Source organism: Salmo salar, chromosome ssa10, assembly GCF_905237065.1.
Source record: "Salmo salar chromosome ssa10, Ssal_v3.1, whole genome shotgun sequence".
In the NCBI taxonomy this organism is placed as follows: domain Eukaryota; kingdom Metazoa; phylum Chordata; class Actinopteri; order Salmoniformes; family Salmonidae; genus Salmo; species Salmo salar.
The window spans coordinates 17,382,064-17,407,746 of NC_059451.1; the positions used below are offsets into that span (position 1 = coordinate 17,382,064).

The 25,683-nt window shown below is 41.2% G+C and overlaps 2 protein-coding genes and 1 long non-coding RNA gene across 3 annotated transcripts; 1 reads left to right on the plus strand and 2 right to left on the minus strand.

Moving 5' to 3' along the window:
* Nucleotides 1–1,304: 1,304 nt before the first annotated feature.
* Nucleotides 1,305–5,546, minus strand: LOC106613995 (uncharacterized). The gene is made up of 3 exons (XR_006757142.1): nt 5,340–5,546; nt 1,505–1,605; nt 1,305–1,402 (listed from the first exon to the last, which is right to left on the minus strand). It is a non-coding gene; the product is annotated as an uncharacterized lncRNA (long non-coding RNA).
* A 1,469-nt stretch (nt 5,547–7,015) lies between these two features.
* LOC100194687 (NADH:ubiquinone oxidoreductase core subunit S7) lies at nt 7,016–15,669 on the plus strand. The gene is made up of 8 exons (XM_014216134.2): nt 7,016–7,124; nt 8,605–8,641; nt 8,871–8,942; nt 9,020–9,140; nt 14,544–14,723; nt 14,821–14,867; nt 15,153–15,241; nt 15,428–15,669. The coding sequence occupies exons 1-8, from the start codon at nt 7,106–7,108 to the stop codon at nt 15,523–15,525; spliced, it is 663 nt and encodes a 220-aa protein (XP_014071609.1). The 5' UTR covers nt 7,016–7,105; the 3' UTR covers nt 15,526–15,669.
* A 2,553-nt stretch (nt 15,670–18,222) lies between these two features.
* LOC100196494 (guanidinoacetate N-methyltransferase) lies at nt 18,223–22,451 on the minus strand. The gene is given in 6 exon segments (NM_001141523.1): nt 18,223–18,490; nt 20,403–20,513; nt 20,812–20,879; nt 20,994–21,057; nt 21,153–21,298; nt 22,206–22,451. Coding segments are annotated over 6 exon segments (705 nt in total). The 5' UTR covers nt 22,381–22,451; the 3' UTR covers nt 18,223–18,349.
* Between the last annotated feature and the right edge of the window lie 3,232 nt (nt 22,452–25,683).

Genomic DNA, 25,683 nt, shown 5'->3' on the forward strand with positions numbered 1-25,683 from the left:
GGCAGTTGCGATGGAAGGGTAAGCACCTCTGATAGGAGCGGGTGCTGTTTCCATTTGACACGTAGTAGTGAGGTGGACATGACATCAGGCAGATGTTCTCAAATGTGTACAGTGAGTAGATGCACTCTAAAAACAGAGGATACTTGCTTGGTTAGTAACATTTTCTAGATGTCTTCCAGAACGTGAAATGACAGTGTGTGTGCAACTGTTTCATTGTAAACTAAATTCAGGGTATGAATAATGTAGCAGCCTGCCTTCACAGCCGCCATCAGAGTTCCTCACTGCACACTGCTGCACCACTGCCTTCTCCATGCGACGGCCTATCATGCGTTTAGCTGTCCCATGCAACTCCAGTTGAAATTTCAACAGGAATCCTATGAACCAAGAAAAAAGAAACTAGTTGGTGGCTGAGTACATTGTAGAAATTGCTCATAATGCATAATGTATAGCGCACAAATAAATAAATAGTAACTGTGGGAAACCAGGGAACAAAAACAAATAATTTTCATGTTATGACATGAATACATTAAGTAGTATCTTTTGATGAGATGTGAAGGAGTGAGTTTGAATAGATGGACTATAACAGATGAAAGCCAGTGCCAAACAGAGAGCCAGCTGCTGTCACATCAGCTGCAGCACCGAGTGCTTTCGATTTTTAATCCTGGTTAAGGATGACAATACATTTTTCTAGTTCACATTAGATGTAATGTGTTAGATGTAATGTATACTATTTCTTTCTGCCATTAACTAATTGAATTGAGATACCAGAGATGTGTTTTAAGAGACTCGCTGTGTTATTGAAGTTGACACCTTAAATTCCAACAACTTTGTTTTTGTCAGTTTGAAAATGACTGCTGAAGTCCGTGTACCTCTGTTGGTTGAATCTCCGTTGTTTTCTATCCATTTGGTTCAATGATCATGCGCAATAAAATCTGAAGATCATATTTATGTGTACTGTAAACAGCTGTAGAACACACTGATAGGTAGCTGTATTCCTACTTACTATCCATAAGTGAGATGAAAGTAGAAGGGTGTTTTTCTTACAAGGATCTGGTAATGAGGTCAATGGTGCACTTCTTTTGAGTTTTGACTGTTTTCCATTTACTGGCCAAGTCCACCAGTCTTCCTGCATCCAAGAGACCATATCCGTAGTAATGGCTGACTATAATAAAGCAAATCAGATTCCAGTTCACTCTTTTTTTTTACTCAATTACATGCCCTACAGTCTAGCAAATCACATCTCAGTTTCCCTAAATGGTAAACTACCTAACAATAGAAGGTAGTGCTTTATGTCTCACCAGGTCTACCAACACCATTGGGCCGCCAATCATGCGCTCGAAGATCTGCCAGTCTTGATGCTCGCACCACGAGGTGTTGCACATCACGCCAGGTAAGTCTTGGGCTGTGGGAGAAGTTGGGATTTTATCATCTTTCTCGATGACTCAAAGCCTTACAACAAATACGTTATTGGGTTACAGGTGCACAGAGACAAGGGAGTGGTTACTTTGCCTCCAGAGCCAGTGCAATGATCCCAGCAGCCAGAGGGGCAGAGGCAGAGGTCCCAGTATGGTCAGAGGTGCAGGACTGATGCAGGTCAGTGGTGACCTAGAGGGGAAACAACATCCAGGTATTTTGTTGAGGCTCTGCTTACTGTTGCTGTAGGTGGTGAATGTGAGATAAATATTGACCTCTTTCAGGTTCCACACATCTTCAGCAACCTCTTGCATTCATGTGACTACTTTTTAAGCATGATTATTCTAAAGCTAAACTAGTCAAAGATATATCAGAATGCTTTGTCATTCTAAATGCATATTTGTACAGTGCCTTCAGAAAGTATTCAGACCCGTTTACTTTTTCCACATTTTGTTACGTTACAGCCTTAGTCTACAATTGGTTAAATAAAAATAATTCCTCAATCTACACACAATACCCTATAATGACAAAGTGAAAACAGGTTTTTAGAAATTTTAGCAAATTTACATACAGTTGAGGTCGGAAGTTTACATTCACTTAGGTTGGAGTCATTAAAACTCGTTTTTCTACCACTCCACAAATTTCTTGTTAACAAACTATAATTTTGGCAAGTCGGTTAGGACATCTGCTTTGTGCATGACACAAGTAATTTTTCCAACAATTGTTTACAGACAGATTATTTCACTTATAATTCACTGCATCACAATTCCAATGGGTCAGAAGTTTACATACACTAAGTTGACTGTGCCTTTAAACAGCTTGGAAAATTCCAGAAAATGTCATGGTTTTAAAAGCTTCTGATAGGCTAATTGACATCATTTGAGTCAATTGGAGGTGTACCTATGGATGTATTTCAAGGCCTACCTTCAAACTCAGTGCCTCTTTGCTTGACATCATGGGAAAATCAAAAGAAATCAGCCAAGACCTAAAAAAAAAGTTGTAGACCTCCACAAGTCTGGCTCATCCTTGGGAGCAATTTCCAAACGCCTGAAGGTACCATGTTCATCTGTACAAACAATAGTACGCAAGTATAAACACCATTGGACCACGCAGCCATCATATCGCTCAGGAAGGAGATGCGTTCGGTCTCCTAGAGATTAACTTACTTTGGTGCGAAAAGTGCAAATCAATCCCAGAACAATAGCAAAGGACCTTGTGAAGATGCTGGAGGAAACAGGTATGAAAGTATCTATATCCACAGTAAAACGAGTCCTATATGGACATAACCTGAAAGGCCGCTCAGCAAGGAAGAAGCCACTGCTCCAAAACCGCCATAAAAAAGCCAGACTACAGTTTGCAACTGCACATGGGGACAAAGATCGTACTTTTTGGAGAAATGTCCGCTGGTCTGATGAAACAAAAATAGAACTGTTTGGCTATAATGACCATCGTTATGTTTGGAGGAAAAAGGGGGAGGCTTGCAAGCCGAAGAACACCATCCCAACCGTGAAGCACAGGGGTGGCAACATCATTTTGTGGGGGTGCTTTGCTGCAGGAGGGACTGGTGCACTTCACAAAATAGATGGCATCATGAGGGAGGACAATTATGTGGATATGTTGAAGCAACATCTCAAGACATCAGTCAGGAAGTTAAAGCTTGTTCACAAATGGGTCTTCCAAATGGACAATGACCCCAAGCATACTTCCAAAATTGTGGCAAAATGGCTTAAGGACAACAAAGTCAAGGTATTGGGGTGGCCATCACAAAGCCCCGACCTCAATCCTATAGAACATTTGTGGGTAGAACTGAAAAAGCTTGTGCGAGCAAAGAGGCCTACAAACCTGACTCAATTACACCAGCTCTGTCAGGTGGAATGAGCCAAAATTCACCCAACTTATTGTGGGAAGCTTGTGGAAGGCTACCCGAAACGTTTGACCCAAGTTAAACAATTTAAAGGCAATGCTACCAAATACTAATTGAGTGTATGTAAACTTCTGACCCAATGGGAATGTGATGAAATAAATAAAAGCTGAAATAAATCATTCTCTCAACTATTATTCTGACATTTCACATTCTTAAAATAAAGTGGTGATCCTAACTGACCTAAGAAAGGGAATTTTTACTACGATTAAATGTCAGGAATTGTGAAACTGAGTTTAAGTGTATTTGGCTAAGGTGTATGTAAACTTCCGACCTCAACTGTAAGTATTAATAAAAAACAAGTATTCAGACCCTTTGCTGAGACTCAAAATTGAGCTCAGGTGCATCCTGTTTCTATTGATCATCCTTGAGATGTTTTTATAACTTGGAGTCCACCTGTGGTAAATTCAATTGATTGGACAGGATTTGGAAAGGCACACACACCTGTCTATATAAGGTCCCACAGTTGACAGTGCATGTCAGAGCAAAAGCCAGGTCATGAGGTCAAAATAATTGTCCGTAGCACTCCGAGACAGGATTGTGTCGAGGCACAGATCTAAGGAAGGGTACAACAAAATTTTGGCAGCATCGAAGGTCCCCAAGAACACAGTGGCCTCCATCATTCTTAAATGGAAAAAGTTTGGAACAACCAAGACTCTTCCTTGAGCTGGCCGCCCAGCCAAACTGAGCAACAGGGGAGAAGGGCCTTGGTCAGGGAGGTGACAAAGAACCTGATGGTCATTCTGACAGAGCTCTAGAGTTCCTCTGTGGAGATGGGAGAACCTTCCAGAAGGACAACAATCTCTGCAGCACTCCACCAATCAGGCCTTTATGGTTGAGTGGCCAGATGGAAGCCACTCCTCAGTAAAAGGCACATGACAGCCCGCTTGGAGTTTTCCAAAAGTCACCTAAAGAACTAAAAAACTAAAACTAAAAAAATCAGACAACGAGAAACAAGATGCTCTGGTCTGATGAAACCAAGATTGAACTTTTTGGCCTGAATGCCAAGCGTCACGTCTGGCTGAAATCTGGCACCATCCTTACGGTGAAGCATGGTGGTGGCAGCATCATGCTGTGGGGATGTTTTTCAGTGGCAGGGACGGGGAGACTAGTCAGGATTGAGGCAAAGATGAGCAGAGCTGAGTACAGAGAGATCCTTGATGAAAACATGCTCCAGAGTGCTCAGGACCTCGGACTAGGGCAAAGGTTCACCTTCCAACAGGACAACGACCCTAAGCACACAGTCAATACAACACAGGAGTGGCTTCAGGATAAGTCTCTGAATGTCCTTGAGTGGCCCAGCTAGAGCCCGGACTTGAACCCGATCGAACATCTCTGGAGAGACCTGAAAATAGCTGTACAGCAACGCTCCCCATCCAACCTGACAGAGCTTGAGAGGATCTGCAGAGAAAAATGGGAGAAACTCCCCAAATACAGGTGTGCCAAGCTTGTAGCGTCATACCCAAGAAGACTTGATGCTTTAATCACTGCCAAAGGTGCACAATCAACAGCCTGGTCAACTTGTATGCAAAGTAGCTCTGCATGAGGCAAATGGTGGTCACACCAGATACTGACAGATTTTTTTATCCACACCCCTACCCTTTTAAGGTATCTGTGATCAACAGATGCAAATCTGTATCCAGTCATGTGAAATCCATGCTCCCGAGTGGCACAGTGGTCTAAGGCACTGCATCACAGTGCTGGAGGCGTCCCTACAGACCCTGGTTTGATTCCAGGCTGATCACAACTGGACGTGAATGGGAGTCTCATAGGGTGGCGCACAACTGGCCCAGCGTCGTCCGGGTTTGGCCGGGGTAGGCCGTCATTGTAAATAAGAATTTGTTCTTAACTAACTTGCCTAGTTTAAAAAAAATTAAAAATCCTTATATGAACTGTAACTCAGTAACATTTTGAAATTGTTGCATGTAGCGTTTATATTTTTGTTCAGTGTATATATGAATGTTGAAAACAATAACATGGTATGAGTTGGGAAAAAGACACTTACAATTCTGTGGTGTTGAAAGCTTCCACCAGTGTAGGTAGTTGTTAGAATGGCCGAGCAGGGTTCACTGTAGAAGAGCAGAGTTCCCTTCTCGGTGGTACTACCAACAGACAATGTGTAAATGCTGTTGGTGTAACCATCGCAGTTGCAGTTGTCAAAGCTGGCACCCCCATTGCCTGAAGCCCAGACGTAAATGGAACCCAAGCCACCTCGGCCCTGTAAGGTATTGAAGTTGCTTTTTAATACTCATTAAGTGGATCCTACAGGTACAATGCAATGTTAGTTTTTTTTCTACTGATGGATCATTTTCCATTTGTCTTCATGATTAACAAAATGCAATCATTTGCCCCTTCAACAATAATCATCTCGATAGCTCACATAATTTTCAGCAAGGTCTGGGTGGCTTGTCTCTAGGCCATCGTCTAAGATGGACACCACTACCCCTTTGCCTGTGTAGCCCCGAGCCCAGGCGGCCACCACATTCTGATTAAAGGCCTCACTCTGGAAAAGCAGAGGCCTACAGTTACAATTAATTTTTTTCAAAACAGGGATTACCATATGTTTTCACTCAAGGCAGAAAACCCTCAAACAGCAGAATACAAATCTAAAGAGCTTGTTATTATGGAAATAAACTTCAAACAAAAATGAAAGAATAATGTTGACATGGACCAGGTACCACAGCTGATTGAAAAATGGATCAGTGGGTGCTGTGAAAGTGTGTCTTCTATTTTTACTCCTTCCAGATTGCTGTGCAAACCAAAGCACCTGAGAAACAGATCATTACACTCATCACAATAAGAGCAATACTGGGACTGGTTATCACAGCCAATTTTAGAAAGTGTTTTACAGATCTATTGGCTTTTCACCTTAGGGTCCATTTTCAGTCTAAGATTATGCAAATAGTGTGCCTGCAACAAATGTTTTGCCACCCCCTCGTTGCTCCATATGGTAATAGTTGCCATCTGGAAATATCTACAAATATAATATGCCAGAAGAAATGAGCTACTACTAGCTAGTCATATTATGCCAAAAGATCTACCTATAAAAAATACAAATCATTATATTGCATAAATAAACAGTGAACTAACATTAACATAATTGTTTTACCTTTCCCAAGATATGGAAACCATGTTTCTTTGCAATCTTGTTGATTTGCTCAAAGGTCCCACTTAAATATAGAGCCCAACTGTTGTTGTAGATGACCTCTGCATAAATTGTGCACACATACACCATACACAAAGAGCAACTAATGTACTAATGTAACTCATACTGGCTTCTTTTTTTAACTGTTCAGCTGATTTATTTTTGGTCTTAAGGAAACAACACTTTCATTTTGCGAACTCTCATGCCTCCAACATGACTAACTGATTTTGACAAGTGTATAACGGTTGTTGTTTGACATTTGAACAGGCCTACATGCGCATGATCAATAAATATTCCCGCCACAGACTGGCGCCCAATTATTGCATTTTGAAGTCAGTTTTGCGTTGTAATGGGCTATGATTTGGGTTGTGTAAACTGATCCTGGATCTGTTCTGATCTACTTCTTACCCCATGGATCCACTGGCTAATGTGACATTATTTTCTACACCTTTGTTTTTTACTGTGAGCAATTCACTTCGAAAGTTCAGACCAACCAATAGGCCTACGTTTTACTAATATACATACATTTTTGTAGTCCTGTCAATAAAGAAATATGGAAGAGAGCGCCCCAAATGGTTCTAGCATGTAAGCATAGTCACCGGAAGTCCTAGCTATTATATTTGCTTATGATGGCGGCGTTGGTCGGTGAGTGATGTTTTGGCTAAAACGTAAAGCTAGTTACTGGAACATATCATTCTGAAAAATATCGAACTAATTTATCTCACAAATATTACACTTTTGTATGGTTTCCGATTAATGTATTATATTGGTTGCCGTGAAATTTTTTGCTATCACAACGGTTTGTAATCCCTGACCTTGCAAGCTAGTTAGCTGCTAGCACTACAGAACCCCTGGCTTGATCAGAAACAACTCTTGTCTATGCTAGTTAGCTAAGGCGCAAATGCTGTTTGTTTGTGTAGTTAGCTAGCTATAAAACTAGCACGCGTGAAGTTTCTCACACATTGTGCATGGTTATTAACGTCTCAATGGTAATCTAGTAAAGACCAATACATGTCCCTGTTTTACATAAGAGCAATGGCTCATAGTGTTAAGTAACGTGATTTAGGGGCTCCGGAGAGGCGCAGCGGTCTAACATGCTGACCAGACCGGACACATCGCGTGCGCAAGCGTCGCAAAATAAATGTAGAAATCCATGTTATTCAATTATTGCGCCAACGAGCGTCTGCGATGCCAAGTGCTAAAATAGAACTCATTTCTATTTCTGACGCAGATCGCGCTGAAAGTCCTGCCTCTCCCATCTCCTCATTGGTTATACCCACGTGGGTGATTGAAAGATGAACTGTTTTTCCGGTAGTCGTGGTAATATTATGAAAGTTTAGATGCCAATCACCATGTACGTTCAAAGATGAAAAAGCCTGGAAGGAGGAGAGATGACTAGAAACTATTTGGTTGGCTGTTTTATGTGTGGATTAATTGGCGGAGTAGAGGAGCTTGTGCATTTCAGGTAAAAAAGCAACTCAATGTTTATATCCCAGGACAAATTAGCTAGCAACAGCAAGCTAGCTAAATAGGACAAATTAGCTAACAAGTGCAAGCTAACTAGCTAAATTGCCATACATGTTTAATGCTTTTCGACCTGTCCCCAAATTAATGTCATTGGTTCAGAGTTTGTTTTGATATTTTAACCTGCGTGTTGTGATTGCGTTTGGTGTAGGGGGACAAAATAAATGTATGCACGATTGCGCACGCACGCGCGCCGCCGGTTTGGGTTCCGTATAAGGCACTGCATCTCAGTGCTAGAGGTGTCACCACAGACACCCTGGTTCAAATCCAGGCTGTATCACAACCGGCCGTGATTGGGAGTCCCATAAGGCGTCGCACAATTGGCCCAGCGTCGTCCGGGTTTGGCCGGTGTAGGCCGCCATTGTAAATAAGAATTTGTTCTTAACTGGCTTGCCTAGTTAAGTAAAACATGGATGGTAGCTACTGTCGCTATTCATATTTCTATCACAAACGTCAATCAGCTTGTTATATCACCCAAGAAAGCGCACTGCCTTGTCTATAGCCAATATTTCTATGTGGCTCGCAAGTAACTGTTACATTATCTAAATACAACCTATAGATACATTTGTTGACATCTGTGCTTTTTTTCTTTCCTGTGCAGTTGCTCGCCTCGCCGCGTTTGGTACCTTTTCATCAAGGTAAGCATAACGTTAGGCAAATTACGCAGATAAGGTGATTAAACTAAGACAGGCCTAGGATTTACTATAGTTAGTAACAGGTTCTTTCTGTTTTGAAATCACCAGTTACCTTATGAAATGTTTGCTCTATTTATTAAATCCTTAAAGTAGTGTAGTTAATGCCATTTAGTTTGTCTTGGTCAGTCTTATATTGTGAAGTCGTATTACCTAATCTTTTTCTACCACACAGATCCATTTCAGTATTTGCAATACAACCGAGCTCGTCACTACACCACATTGCTAAAAGTGGCAATGCTACATGGTAAGGGAGGTCCTGTAAACATCTACATTTGTCAAAATGTTTGTTTGAGTGCTTCATATTACCTCCTTTTCTTCCAGTGTGGTTTCAGTCAGAGAGAAAAGCACAGCGGTGGCTGCTGCCAAGCCCGCTGCAGTAACGAGCAGCAAGGGAGAGTATGTTATCACTAAGCTGGATGATCTGGTGAATTGGGCACGCAGGGTAAGTCAATGCCACACCGCAAGTACTCTATGTTCTTCAGTGGCATATGGTCCATTTTGAATGTTTGTGTCAATTTTTCAATAAGAAAATCAAGAAGTGCACCCCTCCATCTAAAACTCTTGTGACATTCTCTATTCTGTGGCTGACTGGCTGCCAGTCAAACAACTGTCAAAATGATTAAACTAACTACAGAGGGCAGCACCGTATGATCACAGGCATTCCTCTAAACAAGCCTTAAGCTTTTTTTTTTTTTTGGAACTCAGTCGGGTCTCAACATACTGTTGAGTCAGAAAAGTAGAATACACAAGGTGCAATTTCTACGCTTGGTTGTACATGGGAAGTTTTAGTTTTGTTAATCACTGACAGTCACTCAATTAGCCATGTCAGCTAAGAATTTTTGGATTGGTAAGAATACCGACCGGGCACATGCCCACGGGCCCTGACCCACATTGTACAAAATGGTGCTAACAGAGAGGGCAGCCTCGCTTCTAGTCCTTAGGAAACTTTGCAGTATTTTGTTCTTTTATGTATTTGTTAGGCCAGAAAATCTGGGTGTTATTACATACAGCCGGGAAGAACTATTAGATATCAGAGCGACGTGAACTTACCTGGAATACGACTTTCCCGAAGCGGATCCTTTGTCCGAACTACCCAAGGCATTTGAGCTGATTCTAGGGGCTGACCCAAAACAACACCGCCAGAGAAGAGGTAGACGGAGCTGTCTTCTGGTCAGACTTCGAAGGCGCGCACTCCACTCAACGCTTCTGAGTATATTATTCCCCAATGTCCAGTCTCTAGATAACAATGTAGAAACGAAATTAGGGCAAGGGTTGCTTTCCACAGAGACAGGGATTGTAAACATGCTCTGTTTCACGGAAACATGACTCAATCGGGATATGCTGTTGGAGTCAATACAGTCACCTGGATTCTTTGTACGTCGCGCCGACAGGAATGAACATCTCTCCGGGAAGAAGGGTGGGGGTGTATGTTTCATGATTAATGACTCATGGTGTAATTGTAACAACATACAGGAACTCAAGTCTTTTTATTTACCTGACCTAGAATTTCTCACAATCAAATGCCCACCGTGTTATCTCCCAAGACAATTCTCCTCGGTTATTGTCACAGCTGTGTATACCCCTCCAGCCGACACCACGATGGCCCTCAAGAAACTATATATCCTGAGACTCCATTTATTTTAGCTAGGGATTTTAACAAAGCAAATTTGAGATCAAGGCTACCTAAATTCTATCAACATATCGACTGTAGCACTCGCACTGGAAAAACACTGGACCACTGTTACTCAAACTTCCGCGATGTATACAAGGCCCTCCCTCGCCCTCCTTTTGGCAAATCTGACCACGACTCCATTTTGCTCCTCCCTTCCTATAGGCAGAAACTCAAACAGGATGTACCTGTGTTAAGAACTATTCAACGCTGGTCTGACCATTCGGAATTCATGCTTCAAGACGGTTTTGATCATGCAGACTGGGACATTTTACAGGTAGCCTCAGATAATAATATTGACGTATACGCTGATTCAGTGAGTGAGTTTATAAGGAAGTGCATAGGAGATGTTGTACCTACCGTGACTATTAAAACCTACCATAACCAGAAAACGTGGATAGATGGCGGTATTCACACACAACTGAAAGCATGAACATACTTATTTAACCATGGAAAGGTGACAGGGATTATGGCCGAATACAAACAGTGTAGTTTTTCCCTCCGCAAGGCAATCAAGCGAAATGTCAGTATAGAGACAATGTGGAGTCGCAATTCAACGGCTCAGACACAAGACGTATATGGCAGGGTCTACAGACAATCAGACTACAAAAAGAAAACCAGCCACGTCACGGACACCATCTTGCTTCCAGACAAACAAAACACCTTCTTGCCCGCTTTGAGGATAATCCACCCACAGACAGTGTGGTGAAGAAGGGGCAAAAGCGCCTCTTCAACCTCAGGAGGCTGAAGAAATTTGTCTTGTCACCTAAAACCATCACAAACTTTTACAGATGCACAATTGAGAGCATCCTGTCGGGCTGCATAACCGCCTAGTACAGCAACTGCACCGCCCACACCGCATGGCTCTCCAGAGGGTGGTGCGGTCTGCACAACGAATCACCGGGGGCAAACTACCTGCCCTCCAAGACACCTACACCACCCGATGTCACAGGAAGGCCAAAAAGATCATCAAGGACAACAACCACCCGTGCCACTGCCTGTTCTTCCCTCTACCATCCAGAAGGCGAGGTCAGTACAGGTGCATCAAAGCTGGGACCGAGAGACTGAAAAACAGCTTCTATCTCAAGGCCATCAGACTGTTAAACAGCCATCACTTACACAGAGGCTGCTGCCTGAATACAGACTTGAAATAATTGGCCACTTTAATAAATGGATCACTAGTCACTTTAATAGTGCCACTTTTTAATAATGTTTACATATCTTGCATTACTCATCTCATATGTACAGTTGAAGTCGGAAGTTTACATACACTTAGGTTGGAATCATTAAAACTAGTTTTTCAACCACTCCACAAATTTCTTGTTAACAATCTATAGTTTTGGCAAGTCAGTTAGGACATCTGCTTTGTGCATGACACGTAATTTTTCCAACAATTGTTTACAGACAGATTATTTCAGTTATTCACTGTGTCACAATTCCAGTAAGTCAGAAGTTTACATACACTAAGTTGACTGTGCCTTTTAAACAGCTTGGAAAATTCCAGAAAATGATGACATGGCTTTAAAAGCTTCTGATAGGCGAATTGACATCATTTGAGTCAATTGGAGGTGTATTTCCAAATGCCTGAAGGTACCACGTTCATCTGTTCAAACAATAGTGCGCAAGTATAAACACCATTGGACCACAGAGCTGTCATACCGCTCAGGAAAGAGGCGCGTTCTGTCTCCTAGAGATGAACGTACTTTGGTGCGAAAGGTGAAAATCAATCCCAGAACAACAGCAAAGGACCTTGTGAAGATGCTGGAGGAAACGGGTACAAAAGTATCTATATCCACAGCAAAACGAGTCTTATATCGACATAACCTGAAAGGCAGCTCAGCGAGGCAGAAGCCACTGCTCCAAAACCGGCATTAAAAAAAGCCAGACTACAGTTTTCAACTGCGCATGGGGACAAAGATGGTACATTTTGGAGAAATGTCCTTTGGTCTGATGAAACAAAAATAGACTGTTTGGCCATAATGACCATTCTGATGTTTGGAGGAAAAAGGGTGAGGCTTGCATCATGTTGTGGGGGTGCTTTGCTGCAGGAGGGACAAGTGCACTTCACAAAATAGATGGCATCATGAGGGAGGATAAATATGTGGATATATTGAAGCAACATCTCAAGACATCAGTCAGGAAGTTAAAGCTTGGTCGCAAATGTCTTCCAAATGGACAATGACCCCAAGCATACTTCCAAAGTTGTGGAAAATGGCTTAAGGACAACAAAGTCAAGGTATTGGAGTGGCCATCACAAAGACCTGACCTCAATCCTATAGGACATTTCTTGGCAGAACTGAAAAAGCTTGTGCGAGCAAAGAGGCCTACAAACCTGACTCAATTACACCAGCTCTGTCAGGAGGAATGGGCCAAAAGTCACCCAACTTATTGTGGGAAGCTTATGGAAGGCTACCAAAAACCAACATTTAACCCAAGTTAAACAATCTAAAGGCAATGCTACCAAATACTAATTGAGTGTATGTAAACTTCTGACCCACTGGGAATGTGATGAAAGAAATGAAAGCTGAAATGAATCGTTCTCTCTACTATTACTCTGACATCTCACATTCTTAAAATAACGTGGTGATCCTAACTGACCTAAGACAGGGAATTTTTACTAGGATTAAATGTCAGGAATTGTGAAACTGAGTTTAAATGTATTTGGCTAAGGTGTATATACTATATTTTATACCATCTATTGCATCTTGCCTATGCAGCTCTGTCATTGCTCATTCATATATTTATATGTATATATTCCATTCCTTTACTTAGATTTGTGTGTATTATGTAGTTGTGGAACTGTTTGATTGTTCTAACATGTAATCTATCAAATGTATTTATAAAGCCCTTTTTACATCAGCCAATGTCACAAAGTGCTATACAGAAACCCAGCCTAAAACCCCAAACAGCAAGCAACGCATATGTAGAAGCATGGTGGCTAGGGGGAAAAAACTCTACAAAGGCAGGAACCTAGGAACAAACCTAGAGAGGAACCAGGCTCTGAGGGGTGGCCAGTCCGCTTCTGGCTGAGCGGGATGGAGATTATACCATTACATGGCCAAAATGTTCAAACGTTCATAGATAACCAGCAGGGTCAAATAATAATAATCACAGTGGTTGTAGAGGGTGCAACAGGTCAGCACCTCAAGAGTAAATGTCAGTTGGCTTTTCATAGCCGATCATTCAGATGTCGACAGCAGGTGTGGTAGAGGGAGTTGAAAACAGCAGGTCCGCAGGCAGAACAGTTGAAACTGGAGCAGCAGCACGACAAGGTGGACTGGGGACAGCAAGGAGTCATCAGGCCAGGCATGGTCCTAGGGCTCAGGTCCTCCGAGAGAGGGAGCGAGAGAGAATCAGAGGTAGCATATTTAAATTCCCACAGGACACCGGATAAGACAGGAGAAATACTCCAGATATAACAGACTGACCCTAGCCCCCCAACTGAAACTATTGCAGCATAATTACTGGAGGCTGAGACAGGAGGGGTCGGGAGACACTGTGGCCCCGTCCGACTATACACCCGGACAGGGCCAACCAGGCAGGATTTAACCCCACCCACTTTGCCAAAGCACAGCCCCCACACCACTAGAGGGATGTCTTCAACAACCAACTTACTACCCTGAGACAAGGCCGAGTATAGCCCACGAAGATCTCCCCAACGGTACGAACCCGAGGGGGGCGCCAACCCGGACATCAAGATCACGTCAGAGATTCAACCCGCTCAAGTGACGCACCCCTCCTAGGGACGGCATGGAAGAGCACCAGTAAGCCAGTGACTCAGACTCGGATATTGCTGCACTGTCGGAACTAGAAGCACAAGCATTTCGCTAAACTCGCAATAACATCTGCTAACCATGTGTATGTGACCAATAAAATTGTATTTTATTTGATTTTGTTAGTCACTCTCACTCAGATATCACGTTAACATGGCATAATTCATGGCAAAATGTGTAGAATTGCAGGAAATTAGCTTTGAAACAACTTACAATTTTTTTTCTTCATTGCCATCAAGAGGGGGGCCGCTAAAATGTTTTGCTCAAGAGGTGGTGGGGCCCCCCAGCCATAGCTCGCTTTTCTTTTCACCAGAGATGAATAAGGGAAAAACATTGACTGACTAGGTGATCTTTGTTCAGATTGCTTTGTCGACCTATCTGTCTTTGTGTGTTTCTACATTAGAGCTCCCTTTGGCCCATGACGTTTGGACTGGCGTGCTGTGCGGTGGAGATGATGCACATGGCGGCTCCTCGTTATGACATGGACCGGTTCGGAGTGGTGTTCAGAGCCAGCCCCAGACAGGCCGACGTCATGATTGTGGCAGGCACTCTGACCAACAAGATGGCCCCCGCTTTGCGCAAGGTATTTGACTGAAGGACTTCTTTCTTTGGAGAAAGGAGTTCTGTATTTGCTTTTATTGAGTGTATGAATTCACCATGATGTTCATTATTTCCCCTAGGTTTATGACCAGATGCCTGAGCCAAGATATGTCATTTCCATGGGAAGGTAAAGTACTGTCGTAATATGATTAGGTTTAAACAGAAACATTTTAGTGGTTATCTTGTTTGAAATGGATCTCATGATCGCCTTAACTTTTTCATTTAAAAACACCTGATTGTTTAACACAACCTCCTTAAAGTTAACTGCTTCTACCGATTTGTGATTTATTTCTCCACACCAAGTTTTACCATTACACACAGTGCTTTTACAGTGTTGGTTGACATTTTCATCTTGCATTTCATATTTAACTGTTAGTTGAGCCACATTGTATCTTATTACTCTGTCCTTCAGCTGCGCCAATGGGGGCGGCTACTACCACTACTCTTACGCAGTGGTCAGAGGGTGTGACCGCATCGTACCAGTGGACATATACGTTCCAGGTATCTCATTCTGTTTTTGTTCTTTATAATTATTATGAAACAAATATTTTGTTCTGTCCCGGATATATGTACAGCAATGTGGAAAAGAAACAAATCGCAACAATAGCTCTTTTTTTTGTTGTTTATTTTATTTGCGTTTATAGGAAACATTTGACTCAAGTTGATTGTTTAATTGTCCTCCTGTAGGCTGCCCTCCCACAGCAGAGGCCCTTCTCTACGGGACGCTCCAGTTGCAGAAGAAAATAAAGAGAGAGAAGAAAATGAGGATTTGGTATCGCAAGTGAAATTCTCTCTCTTGCTGTCTGTAAATGTTGTATTTATGGGTGGTCTGGCCACCCAGTAAACCGGTAGGCAATATCCTCAGGAGTCACTCTGGGTGTTCTCTGGCTCCTCTTCTCTGTATAAACAATAAAATTAATTTCTTGTCATTAGTTTAACTGTTGTTCTTGGCCCTGCACAGATTATGATACTGGCAGGTATGACATTCATCAATTTCCAATTTTCTCTCAGCAATATAATAATTTTAACTGAACATTTTAAACAATATTTCTATGGTCATCACTATTTAGAAGTCACATCAGGTCTTTTACTGTCTTTTGTGGTCTATTCTTTTGTAATGTGTACTTTATCTGAAGACTATTTGTACTTCAGTCAGTAGATGGTGCACTTGGCACACAATTGTTCTACAGAGTTTAGATATTTTCTTCCTTTGTCTCTGGTTCTACCAAATAGTTCCTGTTCGAATACTCAATGTTTCCTTTCTTCCTTGAAGTAATCACTGATCTGACATTGAATTGGTGTAAGCAAGCTTTCCTTGGTATTGCTTTCACCAATTGTCATGTCAGATCAGTGTTTACTTCAAGGAAATGAGGTTGGATACAACCTCAAATTATTGTCACAGGGCCTGTCTTTGGTTCTACTCAGCAACACCCAATCCCAAATTAACCCTGTATGCACTTGTGTACATCTTAGACGATTGGTAGTTAGCAATATGGATACAATTCCATCTAGCCTATCAGGAAGCAGGGTGGAGCTATTAATATTTTATGGGAAAGTTGATAGGTCTAAACCATTTAACATGTTTGCACAAAAAAGCTCCCCTTGTGTAATTTGGCACGATAAATTACATCCAATCTACATAAAATGTTGAATTGTTGCCCTCTTGTGCTTATTCTGCAAGAAATGCAGGCTCCATAAATATAAGTTGATATTTGATAAATCTCATTTTCAGTAACTCATATTTACCAGGCTCAAGGATTTGTGACCCCATGGTAAATATTTATGGATTCAGTTGAATTATTGTGAGATCTGAAGGTTGTCCAATATCCAGAGGACCTCTACTTAAAAAAACACTTCATGACTGGGGTGTAAGCTACAAATAACACTTATCTATAACCAGGGACAATAAGTGAGGCAATGTGCCACGACTACTTATCCATTAATGATTAACAACTTCTCTAGATAGTTACTTTTTCCATCTCTTTACTTAAGGGACTTATTCTGCAGCTTGTCCCAGCCCCTCAGGAAATAATTATTTTGTCAAAAGAGAATGCAATTTTGATTTATATTCAGTCAAATGGCAAATCGAAAGCTTTTTAAACAGGCAGCCCAATTCTGATCTTTTGCCCAATTATTTGGCAAAAGAACTGGTCTGATTTGCCAAAATATCAATAATTGCTTTTTGTGGTCTGTTCGATTATATATTAAAAAAAAATAATAATAATTAAAATGAAGGTTTGGCGATTTTCGTACATTTTTCTGAATGCTGTAAAAAAAAATGTGAACCTTTATTTAACTAGGCAAGTAAGTTAAGAACAAATTCTTATTTACAATGACAGCCAAACCCGGATGACACTGGGCAAATTGTGTGCCGCCTTATGGGACTCCCAATCATGGCCGGATGTGATACAGCCTGGATTCGAACCAGGAACTGTAGTGACGCCTCTTGCACTAAGATGCAGTGCCTTAAACCGCTGCGCCACTTGTAACACAGAATAAAACAATTAAGTCCCTTGATGGTAGTGACTGCCCATTACTGCTTATCATTTATTAACTATCCTTTAAAATATTTCACTTGTGTATATTACATTAGTTTTATTTGATTATTTAGTTCCAAGTCATCTCTGTAGAGCTGCTGTCTGACAATCACAATTTTAGTAGTTCAAAGTAAACAAGGCATACTTTTGACTGCTAATCACCAACTATCAATCATGTATTTTCAGGGTGAGATACTGTGCCTTGAGCAGCAACTGTGTTCTCTCCGTGTCTGCTCAACACAGACCAGACAAGTAGGCGGTCGGGCAACCGAAGTAACTCAGTCCCATGTTTCATGAGCTGAAATAAAAGATCCCAGAAATGTTCCATACGTACAAAAAGCTTCTCTCAAATAAATGTGCACAAATTTGTTTACACCCCAGGTAGTGAGCATTTCTCCTTTTCCAAAATAATCCATCCACCTGACAGGTGTGGAATATCAAGAAGCGGATTAAACAGCATGACACAGGTGCACCTTGTGCTCGGGACAATAAAAAGGCCACTTCCACACCAGTCCAGGACCTCCACATCTGGCTTCTTCACATGCGCCATCGTCTGAGGGGGGTATTGAGTATTTCTGTCCATAATTAAGCCCTTTTGTGGGGAGAAACGAACTAAAAACTCCCAACTACATCGCACAGTTCAGGTTTGATCTGATTTAGCTCTAGAGAAACTGCGCATCGAGCTCACAGGAAAACCCCAAAACTAAATGGAATTCAAATAAATCGGTCAATTAGTTGTTTAAATAACTGAAGTTTGGTTAATCGCGCAGCACTAATAATTGGAGAAAAGATCAGAATTGGGCTGCCTGTGTGGTTTGTAAAATGCTTGTTAACGTTGCAATACAGTTCAAATGTAATGCATTCTGTGACAAATTGCAAGAGGTGCACAACTGTTAGAGGTGATACCCAAACAAATTCATTTTGACAGAAGAAAATAGAGTTGATGTGATTTAAATTGGTTTATTGAAAGATGGACATCCCTGAGTGCTTATGGATTTGACAGTAAACTAATGTGGCTTTTTAAAATACAGGCACTTAAGGAATAAAGACATTGCAGTGGCACCAAGCCATTTCACTCTTTCAGAATGGTGGGAGTAATCATCTTGCGGAAGGCATAGTATTTGCATTCGCTTGGGGGGACAATATCCATGGTTGTGGTACTAATCATCTCCTTCTTGAAGCCAGCCTCGAGCAGTTGAGGCATCTGGGTCTCCTGAAAATCATTAACACAAAGATCTGGTCTGTATTGTGGACCTGCATCACACATTATGGGGCCATTTAGGCCAATTTTCCACAAGTGTAAAGGGTTATGTGAATAGTGCCAAATTGAAACATTTCAGTCAGAAGAAACATAAAAAGCATTTGCATGACCATGGTAGCAATTGAAAGAACACTGGGGATTATGGGGAAATGATCAGCCCAAAGGTGAGGACACAACGGTTCACCTGACACGACTGAATCCAAACAAACTTGATTTTATTTGCATTTACTGTACTTTTCACAGCATTTGTCAACGAAATCTGAAAATACTCTGGATACAAATCAGTAACATAAGAATATTCATGGCAATTTTGGGGTAGCTGCAACATAACAAAATTCTTACAAGTGTGAGTGAGAGGTCTAACTGGTGTCTACAAGTGGACACTTGTCCAAACTGCACAGTTCCTAAGTAATTTCAATGCACTTTTATGACTCGTGGAAAGAGCCTTCAACTATAAGATGCTTGTTTGAGCTCTCCTAGCTTTGCCATTGAGGAACTGAAGCTGGAATACTTGTAGTTTTGTTTTGAACACAGCCCTGCGTCCCCAAAATCACACAATTACTGTTTACACAATCCAGAAACATTTCATTATAAATCGCAATCTGGGTCAGGTGAGCATCATTTGAAAGCTTATTCAATTGCCAACATGACTAGCGAAGTTATAAAATACGATCTTACAGTGTTAGGCTTTCACAAGGCACTTAAGACAAACATAATACATTTGGTGCGCGTAGAATGGAGTCATGAGTGCATGTTCCCTGCAAATTTTCTTCACAATATGACATTCTGTCCAGGACAATCCAGGGTATGACACATCTTTGCAACTGTACATCAAACATATCGATCATAAATGTTGCTACTTTAAAATGCCGTGAGTTTTCAAACATGGAAATGTGAAGTGCACATTTGGACATAATGTTGGTGTGTGGTTTGCTTGTATGACATCAAAGCGGTATTTATTATAGTCCTCAACATCTCATCTTTCGATTTACAGCATTCCCCTCACTCAGAAAACAAATGTGGGCATCTTTTTTTTGTGTGGTACACACGCTTAGAACGGCTGTCAGTTGAATCCCATAAAGCGCTGTAAATTGAAGAGCCTGAACTCTGACGTCATATATGGTACAGTAGGTTACTGTACAGCCACTGAGTTCCAATTTAGGCACTTATCAGTGACCAAATCTGCAATTTTCAACCAGTATACGGGATGATAGGGGCTGTGAGTTTAAAGGGTTATGCAGTGAGTTTAAAGGGTTACGCAGTTGCAGTTCAGGTACAATTTATCATTAACCTTTGTTTAGCCAAGAAAGGTAATTGAGGACAGATTTTCTAACAGTGCCAGGACCAAGTGCAATAAAAATGGTATTAGTAGATATACAGTAATTGGTTTAGTTTGTCTAAGTAATCACGTCACCCCACACAGGAGTGGAATCAATCAGGTTGTGAATTTGATTTTCATAGTTTTGAAATAAAATTATAGAACATTTGTGATCAAGTGTACACTTTGATGTACTGTAAAATAAAAATTAAAATTTAAAAATGCAGCAGGAAAATTAGTTAGTACTGTAGCTACAGACATACCAAATAAGCAGAGTGCAACAGAGATAACGTCACTGTACATGAAACTAATGGGTTAATGGTTGAATGAACATCAAACCAAACAATATTGAGGGCCACACGTGAAATTACATGTAATACCACAGTAACTATCAGTGATATACCTGTAAGTACTATCTGGCAGAAGGGCAGAATGTGTGCAAAAGCAATGAAATGTGTCGAGCCCGAGAAGGAACACGTGTAGCCTACCCATGCACCTCAGAGAGAGATGAGGTGTTGATCATTGACTGGCTGAAAGGCGCCTCACCTGGAACATGTTGTCGATGTTGTCATATTTGGTCTTGAGAAGTTCACCCCAGGAGGTCAGGTTACAGTAGGTGAGAACGCCACCTGGCTTCAGCAGCCTGTGGGCATGGCCCTAATGAGACACAATTCAACAATTGCACTATTAATGGAAACGTTAGCTCGTCATTGTGGAACGATAGGCAATGTTTGTTTCAAGTGATAGGGATCAGATTCCATTAAGAAATGTCTTATTCTATTTGGATTCATGTCTGTAAACGTCTGCCATATGTTTGCGTTGGATACAGCTATGATATCATATATGATGCCAAACATTTGTCTGTATTATAGTCTTTATTACCAACTCCTCTGTTGGTTCCTGTGCTTTTGCTGATATGTTCGTAATGTGCAGCCTTGGTCATCGAAGTACTTACCTTGATGAAATCAAACTGGTGAGTGTGCCATGTGTCTTCAGACAGAGGGTATGTGTCGTACAGAATGCCTTTGATAGAAGAGGCATAATTACAACTACATGCATATCTGAAGCAATTTACTCACTGAAGAATATAAAATATTCAATAATGGATATGCCAATAGAATGCATTTTGAAACTTACCATCAAAGTGGTTGTCAGGAAGGCCGCCCACTACATCCTCCCACAGGCCTTTGAGGGGCACAATCTGTGAGTGGAGAAGAATTTAGGTTAATTTCAGTCACATTAAAAAGGAGGGAAAGTCTGAATAGAACCTAATGTGAAGTTGAAGATTTGTCTCACTTTATGTGGCTGAGCCTTGGCCCACTCCTGCAATCTCGTGAACACGCCATCATTGCACTCAATGATCCAGTGCTCCTCGATGGGGAAGGACTCGACTTTAGTTGCGGCGATGGCCATGCCAAACCCAATCTCCAGAACCCGTCCACCTGTGGGACAAAGCAGAACAAGCATCTCAATTTGTGATTAAGTATCTACCCGTATTGAAGTGTTTTCAAATGTTCTACCTTTATCCCAGTGCTGTGGCACCTTTCACAAAACTAATAATGCACAATTTTTGTTTGTTATTTAAGGATTCTCAAATGAATGTTTGGGGAAAACGGCACGTGATAGATGGCCTGTGGCCACTTGGAGTTCCACAGAGTAGTCTTTCAGTAATGTGTAAAAATAGATTAGAAAAATACCATTTTGTTTTGCCTCACCCTTTAGGCTACTACTCTTATCAACTGGCAATTTGCCACCAAAGATGTGTATTTTCCAATAGACATTGCCAAAGCTATATAAAGACAAACATACACTATTTACTAGAACTGGTCATATTGTATTTAGAACCAAACGGTTCTCATTGGGCCACATTCCTCCATGCAGCAACATGGGCGCTATGGTGACGTGAGTGCGCAAACAACTCTAAACGTTTACGCAACTTTAACGTAGCCTAATGTATATTTATTTTAAGTATCAGTGATCATCATGAAACTTCTTGAATGGTATGCGGTGATAAATTATTGACACTCCCCTGCAAGTGCGCATTTGGCACGGTTCAATTGGTAGAGTAACACCTGCTGCAACCACAAGCCATTATATCCAACTCTGCCATGCTTTTAAACATAACGTGCATTGAGAGGAACGTCGCATATAAACTGTAAACGCATTGGTTTCATGAACTTTTCCTAACGTCTGCTGATTGGTCTATTTGTTTTACACATTTGTAAGGAACATGAATTACAGTCAGGTAAAATGTTATTATGGAACTATATCATAGAGTACCAAAATCCACACTGTCTAGTCGTCCTGTGCGTTCATATGGCCCACTAGCTTGCACATTGTGTGTTGTACCTTTTGAGGAGGCTACAATTGCCAGCGAGTGCATGTACGGAGTCTCCCAACGTTCCATAACGGGCTTGCCCAAAATCTCGAGATGAGTGTCGGTCTCATTGTAACCAGCACCAGCGTCGTGCCAGCCAGCTTTGCAGTCTTCTCCCTTGGAAAATATGGGTTGTGCCGTAGTCATTTTGGTGGTTGGCTTTCTTTATTAGATGGGGGTGGACGGAGTTGCTGTCTCCACGTCGTGGCAGAGGAAGGACAGATTTTGTTGCGGTGGGGATTTATATGGGTCAGAAGTGCTGACTATGCAAGACGTCAACGAGGCGTGGGCATAGACATTAGGCTTACTACTGTTGGTCAGTAAGTGGCATTCCAAGGAGTAGCCGGGTCAATGAAGTCCTAAGTGTCGAAAGCTGAGAGAAAACATGATACACTGATTGTATTTTCATAATCATGGCATATTGTAGTCTGTTTTACAACATTGCAGTGTGCCCTATTAGTCTACTTAAACGTAATCTCCCCTGGAAAAAAGCGTCTAGACATTATTTCCCCATGCTTCTTGCCTAGCATTTGGTTTAATACAGCTGGGGTTCAAGTGGCACTCCAGTCTGCTTTTCACCTAATTTAACACCTGGTTTACTTAACAAAAGGCACATCTCAATAGGTGGTCCAGGTAAATCATGACATAGCACAAGTGGGAGGGGTTTCCTTTTTGTTTTTTATTGCTCCTTGAGCAAGGGAGGAGGCCGATGACATCACGACTTCCCATCAAACCAACTCCTTGAATGACCTACTCCTTGAAGTTTGTAGTTGTCTAAAAATCACTATTTTGCTCAGAACAAACTGTATTACCCTTTAGTGTGTGTACTTTACTGTATTTATACTTGGGATATCACTTTCAACAGGAAAATGACAAAAATCATTGGACATTTGTTTTTGCTCAAGCCTTGTGTGCCTATCCCACCCGTGCAACATGTTGTATTTTTTGTATTGTTTTGCGATCTCCACCATGCCATGCGAACGTGGCAAGATTGACAGCTTTTCTGATCCAGGAAAATTAATTCATCAGGGTCATTATAATGGCAATATCCAAAGAATTGGCAATAGAAATGAAGGTTTAAAAAAATGAAAACGTAAATAGTTTGCTGTCATTTCAGCTGCTTGATGTGAATGTGTGTTAGCTAGCTAGCAAAGGAAAAGTAACGTTAGCCTTGCTAGATACCGTTATTTTATACCTCAGCGCTAGCTACCCTTATGAAAAATATCCCATTGGATCGTCTATAACTATACAGAACAAAAATATAAATGTAACATGTTAAGTGTTGGTCCCATGTTTCATGTTCTGAAATAAAATATTTTCCAAAAATATTAAATCCCTGTTAGTGAGCATTTCTGTTAGTGACGATTTCTACTTTGCCAAGATAATCCATCCACTTGACAGGTGTGGTATATCAAGAAGCTGATTAAACAGCATGATCATTACACAGGTGCACCTTGTGCTGGGGGCAATAAAAAGCCACTTTGAAATATGCAGTTTTGTCACACAACATAATGCCACAGATGTCACAAGTTTTGATGGAGCGTGCAATTGGCATGCTGACTGCAGGAATGTCCATCAGAATTGTTGCCAGAGAATTTAATGTTCATGTCTCTACCATAAGCCGCCTCCAATGTCGTTTTAGAGAATTTGGCAGTAGGTCTAACCGGCCTCACATCTGCAGACCATGTGTAACCACGCCAGCCCAGGACCTCCATATCTGGCTTCTTCACCTGCCGGATCATCTGAGACCAGCCACCTGGACAGCTGATGAAACTGCCTGATGCAGGACTCTAGGGGGATGGGAGAGAGACTGACTGAAACATTCACACCTCCATTAATCCCTAAGTGGTTTCTTTTCTCCCCGGCAACTGAGTTAGGAAGGACACCTGTATCTTTGTAGTGACTAGGTGTATTGATACACCATCCAAAGTGCAATTAATAACTTAACCACACTCAAAGGGATATTCAAAGGGATGTGTGGGGTACAGAGATGAGGTAGTCATTTAAAAAATCATGTTATACGCTATTATTGCACACAGAGTAAGTCCATGCAACTTATTATGTGACTTGTTAAGCACATTTTTACTCCTGAACTTATTTAGGCTTGCCATAACAAAGGGGTTGGATACTTATTCACTCAAGACATTTTAGCTTTTCGTTTTCAATTAATTTGTAAACATTTAGCAAAAAATAATGTTGTCCATATTTTCCTGTGATGTTGATGCTTTTATCTGATGTTAAATGGGCAATCTGCAGTTACTACATCGATTTTTGGACATATCATTTAAGGAATATGTACCCATTGATTCTTGAAGAATATAACATATAAATGACTCATGAGCTTAGTTTAACTGTCATACCCCATCATAACCTGAAATATGAGCATGTTTTACTCCAATGTTTGTAAACAAGTATCCTATTTTTTGAAAATCGTCAGTCCACATGTCAAGTGTAATTGCCCCATTGTATTTACCCAAGTTCTCTCTCAACTCCAGGACCACCCTCCAGCAGATTTTTTTGTCTGATGCAGGACTCTAGGGCGATAGGAGAGAGACTGACAAACATTCACACCTCCATTAATTTACAAAAGGTTACTCTAATAGCTTGGCTAGGTGTGAAAACCCCCCCATTTTGTTCCACAGTTCAGACTACCGATAGATGCTGCAGTCAGTCAGAGTTGAGTCCTATTGTAAAGTGTAGCCTGATGACCAAAAAAGGTCTAACTTGCAATATATTCGAGGCTTAAGTACTCTAAAGTTTTACATTTCTAGCTCAAAATCACAGACCAGATTTGCCTTAACGAAAAATGCATCAACCCCCTACAAATATATTCATTTATTATAATACACATAATAATTCAAACTAAATTAGCTGTAGCGAGAGGAGAGAGACTGTATGCTAAAGACAATCTGAAAGAATGTGTCTTTAACCCTGCATTATAATATAACTTATTTTGAATGAAAGCAGAAGCCAGGCTTCTGTTCCTGCTTCTGTTGCCTATTTGAGTGTTTGTTTAATATCCTACTGATTCTGTGATCACCAAGCCTCACACAACCGCAAAATGTTGAATAAAGCAATTTCACAAATCTGGCTGTTTTTAAACTTTGCTATGCTGCATTAAAGGCTTTTTTTATTAGAAATGTATAGCTTTTTGTAACGAAACTCTTCTAATATACACATTTCTGAGATTCTGAGAATATGGCAACCACATTCTGGGTATTTTTTGAATTTTGAATTTAACCTTTATGTAACGAGGCAAGTCAGTTAAGAACAAATTCTTATTTACAATGACAGCCGACCCCGGCCAAACCCTCCCCTAACCCGGACGACGCTGGGCCAATTGTGCGCCGCCCTATGGGACTTCCGATCACTGCCGGTTGTGATCTATCAAAAATAATGACATTAACATATATTGCAAGAACGTGAAAGTAGGGTGACTCCCTTAGCGGG

What these genes read in the sequence shown, in the direction of transcription:
- LOC100194687 (XM_014216134.2), top strand. An exon ending in TTTGGTACCTTTTCATCAAG is followed by an intron (nt 8,642 to 8,870) that starts GTAAGCATAACG and finishes TCTACCACACAG; the next exon opens with ATCCATTTCAGTATTTGCAA. An exon ending in TATGTCATTTCCATGGGAAG is followed by an intron (nt 14,868 to 15,152) that starts GTAAAGTACTGT and finishes TCTGTCCTTCAG; the next exon opens with CTGCGCCAATGGGGGCGGCT.